This window comes from Marmota marmota, unplaced genomic scaffold (assembly GCF_001458135.2).
Source record: "Marmota marmota marmota unplaced genomic scaffold, marMar, whole genome shotgun sequence".
In the NCBI taxonomy this organism is placed as follows: Eukaryota; Metazoa; Chordata; class Mammalia; order Rodentia; family Sciuridae; genus Marmota; species Marmota marmota.
Window position 1 is genome coordinate 3,010,867 of NW_026000196.1, and position 14,708 is coordinate 3,025,574.

General features: G+C 38.4%; 1 protein-coding gene across 1 annotated transcript in view; it reads left to right on the plus strand.

Annotated features, from left to right (window-relative positions):
• The first annotated feature begins 373 nt into the window (after positions 1-373).
• The window catches only part of Btbd1 (BTB domain containing 1), a 51,350-nt gene continuing 37,015 nt past the window's right edge, over positions 374-14,708 (plus strand). The window contains exon 1 of the mRNA XM_015492974.2: positions 374-477. Within this exon, the coding sequence (XP_015348460.1) occupies positions 374-477 (104 nt within the window). The remainder of the gene's footprint in view (positions 478-14,708) is intronic.

A 14,708-nucleotide genomic window follows, 5' to 3' on the forward strand; every position in this document is an offset into this window, starting at 1 on the left:
GGCTGAGAGCACTCCACTGGACATGGTCTACTAAGAGGTCCTCCTTTCTCCTCTTCTTAAAGAAACTTCTGACTATCTAGTGATGGGAGTAACATGGAGAGAAGAAAATCCTTCAGAGAAGGACAAAGAAGAAGCAGTAGATTCACTGAGCATCCAGGTGTGGTCCAGGGGATAGTCCAGACAGGAGTGGCTGAGAGGTTCTCAGGAAGCACATCTGGCTGTGGCCTGAGGAGATGGAAAAACTGAAAGGAAGGGGGAAGAGGAAAATGGAGCAGTTCAGTTTTGCTTGAGCCCTGAAGCAGAGCGTGAGTTGGGGGAGGTCAGTGTAGTCGGGGCATGGAGTGACCCTCTTAAGTTTTTAATTCCTGGGGCCATGCCTCTGGAAAAGACTTCTCAGAAACTCTTGACCCTGGAGATGGAGGAATGTAGATTTTCAGGGCCTAGCTCAAAGTGTTACTTCTCAGAAAAAGGTGAAAGGTGAGAGAAAATGACCCTATGGGCTCAGAGATCTTAGAAATAAAACTCTCCTCTGTGTTATCGCGGTGAAGTTTGGTGGAGGCTGGGACTGCTTTAAGATTATAAGGAAGTGCAATCTTGGGCCCTTGTCACTTTTATCTCTCTCTTCTCTGGAGCCACAACTGGGGTCACAGGCATAATTGCAGCCTTAAGAGTAGAGGGTATTATTTCACAAGCTAACACGTGAGTCTTTTTCTGCCTTTAGCTTCTTGACCTTAGCTTCTATTTATACCTACGATACTCATCCTTTCAAAGAGAGGGTAATCCAATAGCAGCTATATTTTGAGGCACTCCCTGAAATATAAAAATCATAAGGGCTTAAAAATTGCTTTTGAAATGTCTTCTCTTTTTTGGCACTGAATTATTTTCCAAAATAGATCTTCTCTTCCTCCTTTCTCCTAACTTCCTTTTCTAGAGTTTTACTAATTTTTTTTTTTTTTTGCCAATAGATCTTTTTCTTATAAGTCCTCACATTTGTTCTAATTATAAACTAGCACACATGGTGACATATATTACTTTCCTAGGCTGGATTCCAGGAAGCAATGACAAGCAAAGAAAGAAGAGTTCAATAAGAAAGCTGAATTTAGTCTAGGGTATGGGAAATTGCTGTCTTTTTTTTAAAGAAATCCAGCAGATAGCAAAACAAGTTTTATTTCTAGCTGAGCAGGCCTCAACAGGCTTCCCCCTCCTGCTGAAGTATAAGCTTCTTCAGTCTTCTTTGTAGTCTCACCTCTAGTACCTTGCAATGAGTGTTGAATTGAATTAAATTGCATTTAGTCAAAAGGAAACTGATATATAACAGCATTGCAGAGAAGATCAAAGAAATAAATTGCATCCTATGACATAGACATGCCTAGTGTTTGCTAGAGCTTACTAGGTAGGTAATTCAAATTTTTTGTAATCTCCTTTTATTTAAAAAAAAATCCAATCTCTTTCTTTCCCTCAAATTAAAAACATAATAATATAAAGTGGGGGAAATCATTTATAATCCTACCATATTGTAATATATAATAGCAGTGGTTATATTCTTTCAGATACATATGTACAGAAAGTCACAGGCCTTTAAAACAAAATGGTATGCTATACATCCTTTTTAGTAGACTGCTCTTTTCATTGTGGGTTAAGAACACTTTGTCACATAAATAAATCTCCTTTCAATAGATGATTATTGCTCCATCATCATCATAATAATATTATTATTAATGCATGAGATCAAACCCAGGGCCTCCTGCATGCTAGGCAAGTGTTTTACCACTGAGCCCTAGCCCTCCATCACATGAGTGATTGTAACATAATTTAATCAATGATCTGTTTAGGTTATTTCCTTTTTTTTTGCAGGGGGCAGGGGACTGGGCATTTAACTCAGGGCACTTTACCATTGAGCTACATTCCCAGCCCTTTAAAAAAAATTTTTTTTTAATTATTTTGAGACAGGGTAATCAATTAGGTTGCTTTTGGCCTTGCTCAGTTGTTTTGACTTGCCACTCTCCTGTTTCAGCCTCCCAAGTTGCTGGGATTATAGGTGTGTGCTATAGCATCTGGCCCTTATTGTTTTAAACTCTATACCCAGTTCTTATTTCTTCAGGACAAATTATCAGGTAGAATTGCTTAAATAAGAGATACTCAATGGCAGAGCACTTGCCGAGCGTGTGAGGCACTGGGTTCAATCCTCAGCACTGCATAAAAGTAAGTAAGTAAGTAAGTAAGTAAATAAATAAATAAATAAGAAATACATTAGGTTTTAAACTGTGAACACACATTTCTGAATTCATTTTCAGAAATATTTCTGTGCATTCTCTTTTTATGCCCTTTGACCATTAAAAAGGGAGGCGGATCTGGGTGGCAACACACCTATGACAGGCTCAAGGAGACAGGCAGAAGGATAGCAAGCCTAGGCAACTTAGCCAGACCTTGTCTCAAAATAAAATAAAAAAGGGCTGGCAACGTATCTCAGTGGTGGAGTATGTGCAAGGCCATGGGTTTAGGGGTTAATGCCTGGTACCAAATAAGTGGGGAGGCAGGGGTGATGGGATATTTTCCTTATTGATTTGCAAAGGATTTTTATATATCGAGATACCATGCAAATATTCTTAATATTCTCCCCAGATTATCTACTTTATTTTTAATTTTATTATTATTTTTAGGGAGACAGAGGTTTAACAGCTTTATGTAGTCAAATATTCCAGTTTTTTTATTTTATATGCTAGTCTTTGGTGTGGCATTTAGAAAAGCATTTCCTACTTCAAAACCAGATAATTTTCACTTGAATTGTATTTTAGTTCTCTTGTAGTTTCTTCTTATTGTCGTTGTTTCTCTTCTTTGTCTTTTAAAATATGTAGCTGTATTCTTTCAGACACATGGGGAATGAAATATAACTATAACTAACTCCAAGCCGGAAGTGGTGGCACACGCCTGTAATCCCAGAGGCTCAGGAGGCTGAGGCAGGAGGATTGCAAGTTCAAACCTAGCCTCAGCAAAAGTGAGGCACTAAGAAACTCAGTGAGCCCCTGTCTCTAAATAAAAAATACAAAATAGAGTTGGGGATGTGGCGTAGTTGTTGAGTGCCCCTAAGTTCAATCCCCGGTATCAAAAAAATTTATATATATATACACCATACACACATATATACATATATATGTATATATATATGTATATATATACACACACACATATATATACACACATATAGAGAGAGAGTTTCATATTTACCCCATTAATGTAAAATGTTATCTTCATCTGACATGTCTATACCTATCTCTATCTGTCTATAATGGGATCTGTTTCTGGATTTCCCAGACTGCTACATTTTTCTGTCTATTCCTATATTAGTAATAAAATAGACATTTGCTGAGCATGAGCTGCTGTGTTGCCAGGTTGTTCTCAATGCTTTCTATGTATTACTTCAATTAATTCTTACATCAACTCTATGCAGAGGCAGATTTATGATAAAACTGATGAAGCTAAAACTCAAGGCCTTTTACTTGCCAGACTTCAAAGTCTCTGAGAGGGGCCCTAACAATGCCTTCATACAATGTTATTTTTTTAAAGATTTTTAAAAATATGTAAACAATATCTTTACTTTATTTATTTTATTTATTTTTATGTGGTGATGAGGATCAAACCCAGTGCCTCACATGTGTGAGGCAAGTGCTCTACCACTGAGCTATAACCCCAGCTCCCAATGTTATGTTTTTATAAAATTTGCAAAAGAAGATATTTTAACATCAGTTGGTCAAGAATGCTGTTTCTTTATTATTATTATTATTATTTTATTTATTTTTTAGTTGTTGATGTACCTTTGGTTTATTTATTTATACGTGGTGGTGAGAATTGAACCCAGTGCCTCACACATGCCAGGCAAGTGCTCTACCACTGAGCCACAAACCCCAGCCTAAGACTGTAATTTCTAAGTCTTCCCTGACAATTTTTCTGTGTTGTTACTGTGGCCTCTGCCATCAAGAAGAAGATGAGCCAGTTAGGTTTCATAAGATATCCTTATGTGGTCACTAGTCACTTGGATGATATTGTAGGAAAAGCTTCCAGGAATATTCCTGTTACCCACTATGCCAGCCTAGCTAGTATCCTGACAGGAAGATATGGAGCCAGAGTTCTTATTACAATATAAACGGATCCTCTTGGACCCATCCCCAGAGTATGGGAGAGGTAGAGAAAAGCAAGGTTAAAGATGTATAGCACCAGAAGCTAGTCTGTGGAAAATTCTTCCAATCTATCAAAGTGTAAACTTATAAGCAAAAAACTTGGTTATCATTAATACTTGGTCAAAAAGAAGTCTTCTATTGTCAGGAATATATATATATATTTTTTTAGCTGTAGATGGATACAATACCTTTTTTTAAATTTTCATTTATTTTTATGTGGTGCTGAGGATCGAACCCAGTGCCTTAACACATTCCAGGCAAGTGCTCTACCACTGAGCCACAACCCCAGCCCCTGGAATATTCTTGATAATTAATTGATTATAATTATAGATATCCACATCCTTTGTGACAGAAATCACACAAAATAGAATAGTACTAGTATCAAGTTTTGAAGCCGAAGAGATTTCTCTGAATTGTTGTGATGTTTTCTAATTATAGATACTCTCCTAATTTTTCTAATCATTTCAAATATTCAGGAAAGTCTGAAAGAATTGTGCAATGAAAACCATACACCCAAATTTTCTATCTAATTTTGCATTCTTTTTTTCTTTCTTTTTCTCCTGTTTTTATGGTACTGAGGATTGGACCCAGAGCCTCACACTTGCTAAGCAAGCACTCTACCACTGAGGTACATACCCAACCCAGCCCCACATTTCTTTTTCTTAAGTCTCTCTATACCACTGTGTAAGCTTCAGACCCATAAAACCTGGATCAACTCCTGACTCTATAATATAGTTATTATTGTTTCATTATTAATATTATTATTATTAAAAAATACTAAGTTTACCGATGAGAAAAATAAATAAAGAGAGGGCAAGGCAATGTTGGTTAATACCGTGTCATACAGTTAGGAAGTGCTGAATCTAAACAGTCTATACACTATAATGCCCTATTATATTTTGTATTATCTCAGCTTCACAGTTCATTTAATTTTTTTGTAGTACTGTTAATTTGGTTTCCTTTAATCTGCATGTTTCATTGAACAATGCAACTTGAAGAGTTTTCCATACCAATACATATAATTCTTTTAATCACTAAATAGGGTTCCATTATATGAATATACCACAATTTAACCAGTTCTCTCCTAATAGATATCACAATATTTTATTATCACAAATGAATAAAATGAAATGCAATAATATCCACGAACTCATTTCACAAATACATAAATATATTTGATTAGACTACATGCCTAAGAGGGAAACTATTGTACCAAAGGATATATAGAGATATCTTTTTGATAACTGAGTCAAAAATGTCTATATTTGAGATGATAATTGCCAGTGACATTTCTTTTGCACTGAACCATCTTTGAATTAATTGAATAAATTTTCCTTAATTGTGGATAATTGTACTTTTTAAAGAATATTTTCATGTGTATATGGACACAGTACCTTCATTTTATTTATTTATTTTTATGTGTTGCTGAGGTTCAAACCCAGCACCTTACATGTGCTAGTCAAGCACTCTACCATTAAGCCACATCCCCAGCCCCCTAATTATACTTTTAATTAGAACTAAATTTGGCTCTCTTTATTTTGATATTTTCATATTATATCCATTTGCAAGATTGGCTGATAATTTACTTTCTTGAACTATCTTGGTCAGGTTTTGGTAGAGTTAGCATCAAAATACGAATTTGAAAGTTTATCACCTAAGCTGGACAATAGTTTTTTTAAAAAACTTTATTTTATTTATTTATCTATTCATTTATATATTTTATGTGGTGCTGAGCATCAAACCCAGTAGTACCTCACACATGCTAGGCAAGTGCTCTACAACTGAGCCACAACCCCAGCCTTTGCAACAGATTTTTTAGAGACTATTTTTGAACATTTGGAAGCATTCAAATATTGCTTGTCATAGAAGAATTTCCACAACATATTCAGTGGGAAAAAGCAAATTTCAGAAAAATGTGTGTAGTATGATACCATTTTTATTTTGGTACCGGGGATTGAACTCAGGGGCACTTAACCACTGAGCCACATCCCCAGCCCTTTTTTGTATTTTATTTAGAATCAGGGTCTCGCTGAATTGCTTAGGGCCTCCCTAAATTGCTGAGGCTGGCTTTGAACTGCCTCTGCCTCCCGAGCCTCTGGGATTACAGTGTGTGCCACTAGGCCCAGCCCATTTTTATTTTTAAAAAATTACTCAGATGTGTGTGTGTGTTAAATAGTTTTAACCCCTACACTTAACACTATGATCCATTTTGAGTACAATTTGTATATGGGATGAGATAGAGGACTACCCTCATGCTTTTACATGTAGCTATCCAGTTGACCCAGTGCCATTTGTTGAAAAGGCTATTCTTTCCCCATTGAATGGTTGTGGTATCTTTGTTGAAAATGAATTGACTATAGATTTTTGCATTTATTTGTTTTAGGGCTCTCAATTCTATTGCATTATTTATCTACCTGTTATATTTTGGATATGGAATGCCCTCCAACGGCCATGTGTTAAAGGTCTGTGGTGCAAGCAGGAAGTGGTGGAATCTTTAGTACATGGGGCTTAATGGGAGGTTTTAGGTCATTCAGGATACTTCCTCAAAGGGGTTTACGGGGCCCTGATCTTTTCCTCTTTCTCTTTCATTGCTGCCATAAGTTGAATGGATTTGCTGCACCAATTGCTCCCTTGATAGTAGAAAGCTGACTAACACACTGTTTTGTCAGTATGTATTGTCTGTACATACTGTCTTGATTACTATAGCTTTGTCATCAATTTTGAAATCAGAAAGTGTGAATGAATCTTCCAACTTTTTTCTTTTTCAATATTGTTATTGGCATGTGGAGTCCTTTGCATTTCCATGTGAATTTTATAAGCAGTCTGTCAATTTCTGCAAAAGACTGCGATTTTAATAAGGACTGTATTGGTCAGGTTTTGGTAGAGTAGATCAATTTGGAGAGTATTGTCATCTCAACAATATGAAGTCTTCTGACCCCAGAAATATGATATATCTTCCTATTTTTTAGGTCTTTTAAATGTGTTTCAACAATGTTTTATCATTTTCAGTCTTATATTTCTTTTGTTACACTTATTCCCAAGTATTGAATTTTTGATGCTATTGCATTATAAATTAAATAATTTTCTTAGTTTCATTTTTTAATAAACTTTTTTTAGTTGTAGATGAACATAATACCTTTATTTCATTTATTTTTATGTGGTGCTGAGGATTGAACCCAGTGCCTTACACTTGCTAGGCAAGCACTCCATCACTTAACCACAACCCCAGCCCTCTTAGTTTCATTTTTAATTATTCACTGATATCACATGGGAATATAATTGATTTTTGTATATTGATCTTGAAATCTTGCTGAACTCATGTTAACTCTAATAGTTTTGGGGCATGTGTATGTTTGTCTCTATTAGTTCTTAGGATTTTATAAGTTTATAAAGTCATCTGCAAATTTAGATGGTTTTCTTTCTTTCCTAGGTGACTTTTATTTATTTTTCTTGCCTAATCACACTGACTGAACTATTCAGTACAATGTTGAGTATAGGTGGTGAAAGCAGACATCTTTGTCTTATTTCTGATGTTAGGGGAAAATGTTCAGTCTTTTTCTGTTATGGATTTTTCTTATGCCCTTATCAGGGTGAGGAAGTTCTCTTCTATTCCCAATTCATTTTTATAATGAAAGTATGTTGGATTTTGTCAAATGCTTTTTCTAAATAGATCGATATGATCCTATGACTTTTGTCCTTTAATCTATTTATATGATCGTTCATTCCATTCATTGGTTTAACAAACCTTGCATTTCTGGGAAAAATTCCTGATCATGGTATGCTAATATTTTGTTGAGGACTTTTGCATCTATAGTCACTAGGGATATAGATCTGTAGTTTTTCTCTTTTGTAATGTTTTGTCTAGTTTGGGTCTCCTGATGTTTTATTTTGTTTTTCTTTTTCTGTAATGCTGGGGATGGCATCCAGGGCTTCATACATGCTAAGAAAGCACTTTACTGAGCCTTGATCTCATCATTTTTGAAGAGTATTTTGCTACATTCCAGGTTGGCAGATTTTCCTCTTCTTTTCTTTTTCTTTTTTCTTTTTTCAGTTGTTGATGGACTTTATTTATTTATTTATATACGGTGCTGAGAATCAAACCCAGTGTTTACTAACTTCACTCTCTAACGCCAGCGCCGTTAGTAGCATTTTTATCATATAGTTAATTCCATCCATTCACTATAATTTTCTAACTTATACATTCAAGTACATGTTTTTGTTGTCCTACCTGCAAGTACATGTTTTTAATGTTGTCTGTCTTCTGTGCTGCTCCTGTAGGTTTGTGTCTCCAGGGGGCAAAATTGCGACGCATGCAGTCAAGGGGAGAAACAAAGAATGCCCATGCACTTCTGCCCCTTTCAGTGTTTTATTCACTCAAATTACTCAATACAATTTCACTCTATAGGTTCTTAATCAAGAAAACTACAATCCTTAATGCTAGGCACTGCAATAGACATAATCAATTCACAGCAAACAATTCTAGATTAATTAATTCACAGCAAATAATTCTAGATTAATTCTAAGCACTGCAAAACACACTTAATCATGATAAACTAATGACAGACATTTCCTCTGCATGCTAAGTTCAAATGTCTTAAGCCTTAGGCTTTAAGTCCAGCAGATGCACACTCACTCAGATCGCAGTGGCCAGGTCCGGAACCAAGGCAGGCTTTTCCTGCCGTGGAGTGGATGACCTGTTGAGGAGAGGGTTGTAGGGAGAAGTTGCGGCTCTCACCAAGGTCCAAGCAAGGCAGTGGAATTTGAGAGCGGTGAGAATCATGCAGAGGATCATGACAAGTGATGGGATGTCAAGTCCTCATCAGGTTCTCCAGCTCAAGTGCATCCTTGTTTGGCCTGGCTGAATCCCTGTACATTTGCTCTATCATTTATACTAAATTTTGGAGCTTTTTGACCCCCCCCCCCCCGCTTTCAATCTTTATCAGCTACTACCGGATTTCTCAGAGACATCATTTACCCTGGGGTCAGAAACATCTGGTCTGGTGGTCTCCACCCTGATCTTCTCACCTTTCCCTCTTATCAGGTGAGGACAGCCTGCCAGGGGCTTCACTCTCTTTATCAGGGTGAGGGGAAGTAACTTGTTTGAGGCCATCCTGGAGGGCTCTGTGGGTGTGCCTGCAGGTTTCAAACTGGAGTTTTTAAAATGGAATTGCTTAGGCTCAGGCCTAAGGCCATCCTAACAGTTTGTTATTAAAATACATTAAACTATTAAAAATATGTTTGCTGTAATGTAAACCTTGTGGTGGACAGGTAGCCATTTTGAGCTCCCCCCCCCCCAGCATATTTCCCTTTGTCCTCAGTCTTCCAACCATAGTGCCTCTAGTGTAATAGTGATCCAATCATAGCCCTTTCCCTTGCCCTTCCAATTTTATATTAGTCCATTATGTGTATTGTAACTCCTAACTCCACCTATCAGAGCAAGTGTCAGTGCTGTATGAGGGATAGAAACCTGGGCAGACTTCCTGCCCAGTATGCTTGCTTGCCAGATTTTTGGTAGCACAACCTTCTGCAAAAGTAAAATTTGCCTTGACAAGTAATTTTTGAGTACATGTCTGATTTCTTGTGGCCATCCATTATTTCTAATAATCTTCTTTCTATTTTTCTCATTATATGAACCATAGTTATTTTTGGAGTCTTTATCTGATACATCTAATATCTGAATCACTCATAGAATGAATTCTATTATTCTCTTTTTACTTTTCTCTTATTTTCAGCATTGTGGAGAGCAGTGACAGAGAATAGGAGAGCAGTATCTGACAGTGGGGTCTCTGATGACCTCATGCCTGTGGCATGCAGAGTGCTAGGGAATGTTCTGTGCAAGGGCACAGGATGCTTAGCTACTGTGGTAATGCCTTGCATGAGGAGGCTCTGTGCAAGAGTCTTATCAGCTTTGACCTTGATCTCAGGCACATAACTCCTGGGAATAGAGGGATTCTCTTACTAGACAACAACAATGTTTCACTAGCTCTGTTACTCCTGAGCCTGCCCACTTAACAGTAACTTTAAACAATGGACCTTCTTGAGAGCTACACAAAGCTCCTAAAATTGCACATTGCAACTGTGGATTGCAACTGTGGAAAACCTACATAGATGTTTCTAGTTTCTGTAACTTTCCTGAATACAAAGCATAATGTTCACATATTATTTCACCTGATAATGAGATGTATTTAAATAAAGTTTGCTGGTGTAACTCTTTAGATCTGCTTCTCCATCACAGAGCAGCACTCCACCTAACCCCAGTTTTATCTTCAAAATCATCTGCGAGTGTGAGTTTTTACTTTTCTTATCCCCCTTTGTCCCTTGCTGGAACTTGCAAGTTTGGCTGCACTGGTCACAGCTCAGCATGACTCATAATTTTAATTATTTCCTGACAACACAGTAGAAGAAAAAATGTAGAGTCTCTGGTCCAGCATGGTGGCAAACACCTGTAATCCCAGCCCCTTGGAAGGCTGAAGCAGGAAGACTGCAAGTTTGAGGCCAGCCTCTGTGATTTAGCAAAAGCCTATCTCATAATAAAAACAAGAAAATAAAAACAGGCTGGAAATGTAGATCATTGGCAGAGTACCCCTGAATCAATCCCCAGTTCTGGGTGGGGAGGAAGTAAGAGTCTCTGGATGATATATATCTCTTAAAACAGACCACCTTAAACCTGTCAATGATTAGTTTTAAGCTATTTCATTTTGTTCTTGTAACTAGTGTGTAACCCTTACTTCTAGGGCATGCCTATGGCTTTTCACCCAAAAGCCCCTTATATTTCCCAAGGCTCATCCATCTTCCTGGAATTTGAATTATATAGTCTCTGTTTGTGCAACATATCTGAAGGCTCTATTTACCTTTTAGTCTCTTAGCTACTATAGTTTCTCTCTGTCCATGTACAGTTAGAGAAGCTGTCCAGTAGCATGAAGTAAATTTATATGCAGATTTTTAGGTTTAATTCTCTGTAGTTTCTTCCTTTCTAGTACTTTTTTCCTCAGCTATTTTGGCAACCTCATCTTGTGCTTCCTTAATTCTTTCTGATTGGGAAATAAACAAACAAACAAAAAAATCAGAAGATGCCCTCAGAGAAAGAAATCTCTTATACTTCTCTTCTGTGAGGTATCATAGTCCCTCAAGTCTTACTGTTATAGGGACAGACGAGGTAAGGCACTGAAGACAGCAAGAAACAGTTTTATTTGGCTGCAGCCAGGTTCAGAGGGCACAGCTTTTGCTGTAATCAGTCAATCCCCTGAACACCGAATTCAGGTTTCAGAATTTCCTACCCAACATATAAGGGGAGGGGCTTAGAAAGTTCATAGTCTGCAGAAGTTCACATAAAAGTAGCTTTTTCTTTCACTGTTCTGGGCAAGTTAACCCTTCAAGGACAACACCTGAAAAGGAGAGAAGAAGCTTCTTCTCCCCTTTCTTTCCTCCCCCTGCCAGCTGTTACCATGGAGCCAAATTGGTTACTTTTCTCTCTTTTTTAAAATTTTTTCTTAGTTATTGATGGATCTTTATTTTATTTATTTACATGTGGTATTGAGAATTGAACCCAGTGCCTCACACATGCCAGGCAAGCGCACTACCTCTGAGTCACAGTCCCAGCCCTGGTTATTTCTCTCATCTTAGAAATGTAGATCTCTCTGTGAAGCTCCAGCTCAAGGCCAGAGGCCTTATTAAAGTATTTGTCCTTTTTATCACATTTTGCATTTGCAAACACACTTTTACAAACTACTATACTGGATACATGTTTGTGAAAAACAAGTAAAGGGGGATTCAGCACCTGGAGTGCTGATTTCTTCCTGGCCAGTGGCCAAGTAAAATAGAGCAACAGCAAAACAGGAAGTTTAACTCCATTGAACTTCTTTGTAGAGAATCTTTTGCTTATAGTCTTAAGATCAATTAAGGTGAAGATTTCTGGAGAAGCTTAGAAGTTTTGTGGAGGAGGGGGTGCCACTACATTACCTGTATTCATTATTCTATAATGTGGACATACACTCCCCTTGACCAGACTTTAGTCAGACTTTTCTGAACCTTCAACAAGGCTTTGATCTTGGTCCCTGTCCTCTCTGGTCTACCCATGCCAATTTTAGCAAGAATGGTGCTAACTCCATTTAGCAAGAATGTCCCCCCCCCCTTGCATCCTTTAAGTAGTTTTCCCTTCACTGACTTACTTTGCTTTTTGTATATAAATCCCCAGCTGTATTTGCATTTGTTTCCTGTATTAAGAGCTGAGTCTGCTCTCTCTCCCCATTGCAATAGTCTTGAAGGCTTACTATTTTAACAAGAATAAATATTTCCTTTAACAATGCCTTGAGTTGTTTATCTCTCTGTATATTTTATTCCTCCTCCTCTTCTTCTTTCTGCAGTGCTAGGAATTGAACCCAGGGACATTTCACCACTGAGCTACATACCCAGCCCTTTTATTTTTTATTTTGAGACAGGGTCTCATTAAGATGCCAAGGCTGACCTGCAGTCCTCCTGCTTAGCTTCCTGAGTAGCTGGGATTACAGGTATGTGCCACTGTGCTCAGCTCAAGCGTTCTCTCTCTCTCTCTCTCTCTCTCTCTCTCTCTCTCTCTCTCTCTTCCTAGCTTGTTGTTTTATTTTGTTTGGTTATCAGAGATTGAACCAAGGGGTGTTTTACCATTGAGCCACATCCCCAGCCATTTCTATTTTTTTTTTTTTAATTTTGAGACAGGGCCTTATTAAGTTGCTTAGGTCCTTCCTAAATTGATGAGGCTGGCCTCAAACTTGCAATCTTCCTGCCTCAGCCTCCCAAGTTGCTGAAATTACAGGCATGCACCACCAAGACTGGGTATGATTGTTTTGGGTGTGAGAGTAAGACATGGTTGCTACATTATGGTTGAAAACTGGTTTTTGAATCATCAATGGATGCTGAAAACACTGACAGGATTTGGGTTCAACTCAGTCTCTGAATATCTTCCCCATGAATTACTTATTAATTACATTGGAATCAAATATCTTTACAATGGAGAGATCTGGCAGTCACAGTCTTAACTAAGTTATCAAGTTTAGTATCTTGAACAGTGTGACTTCTGAAGTGAAGCAGTAAGTACATAACATCACCTGCATAGTATTATTGCCCAGAATGTTTAACCTAGACTCTAACTATGAATCATGTAGGGACAACCAGGCAAATCCAGATTGAACTTTCTAAAAAAATCAATACTACCATGGGAACTTTGATTCAATCCTGGAATGGTGGGAAACTGTTTATGAAAGACATTTTTTGAGGCAATAGTCCACTCTTAAGTTTGTGGACTGTTCAATGATACTAGGCATATTTTAGATGATATGTGACATTGTCAATTTTGTTGAATGTAATGACGCTATCACTTGTAGCATAACTTCCTTGCCTTTAGGAGTATTGGGAAGGACTGTTCTCTTTCAGTCCTTATCACTTCAAATCTTTTCCTTTCCCCCAAAAGTCGTCAATCTGAATGACTAGCCATGGGAAGTCCTTTCCGGGGTTTGGTAGGTGTAGTGATTTTACTAGATTCAGGTTCAGAATACTTAGATTACTTGGCATTTGTAATCTGAAAGGAAGCTATACTTGCTTGGTCAAGAAGAAGTATTTCCTGCGTCTCTTACCGTCTTTTTTTTTTTTTAGTTGTAGATGGACACAATACCTTTGCTTTATTTATTTTTATGCGGTGCTGAGGATGGAACCCAATGCCTCACACGGGCTAGGCATGCGCTCCATCACTGAGCTACAACCCCAGCCCCGTGCCTTTCTTCTTTAAGAGCTGACTCAGGGAATGCATCTGTTCTCTAATCCTGACCTTTCACAGTTGACAGTAGCCTTCTCCATTGATTTTTTTAAAAATGAAATTTAATATTTTATTAATGTAACATAAATAAAAAGAGTATAAAGTATATTCAGTTTACTGAATCCTTAAGTACAGTCTGAAAACAAGTGCTAGAAGAGGGTTTTTAGCAGGAGGGTCTTCAGCTACAGGAATGGAAATTGGAGGAAATAATTCTTATGCTGGGAAGTAAAGACCAGAAGAGCACGTAGGGGAAGAGGCCTGTAGACCAGGGGGAGAACTCACTGGGGTTCAAAGCCTCTCAGCTCTGCTTCTGGGTTTTCCACAGGAGGGGCGGCCATCTGCAGTGGTGACTTGGCCTTGACTGTGAGGAGTCACGGTGTCTGCTCCTCACATGCTCCCGTGGGAAAGGCCTACAGTGGGAAAGGCCTACAGTGGGAAAGGCCTGGGGACGTGTCACTCTTCCTTTCCTCAACACCCTGCGAGGAGGGTTTGGGAGAAAGAAGAGAAAGCAAAGCGGTGCAAGCTGCCTGTTGATTTCTTTGGATGCCTGGGGTGGTGCTGGTGGGTTTGGGCCAAAGCACTCACGCCCGAAGAAGATCCATCTGCGCGATCGCGGAGCTGGGTCGCGATAGGAGTCTGGTCCAGCTGCAGACAGCGGCAGTAGCCACTAGCGCCGACTCGGGCGGCCGCGCACCTGGGTTTTTTCGGCCGCGGGAACGCGCCTGCTGCAGGGGCGGGCCGCGCGC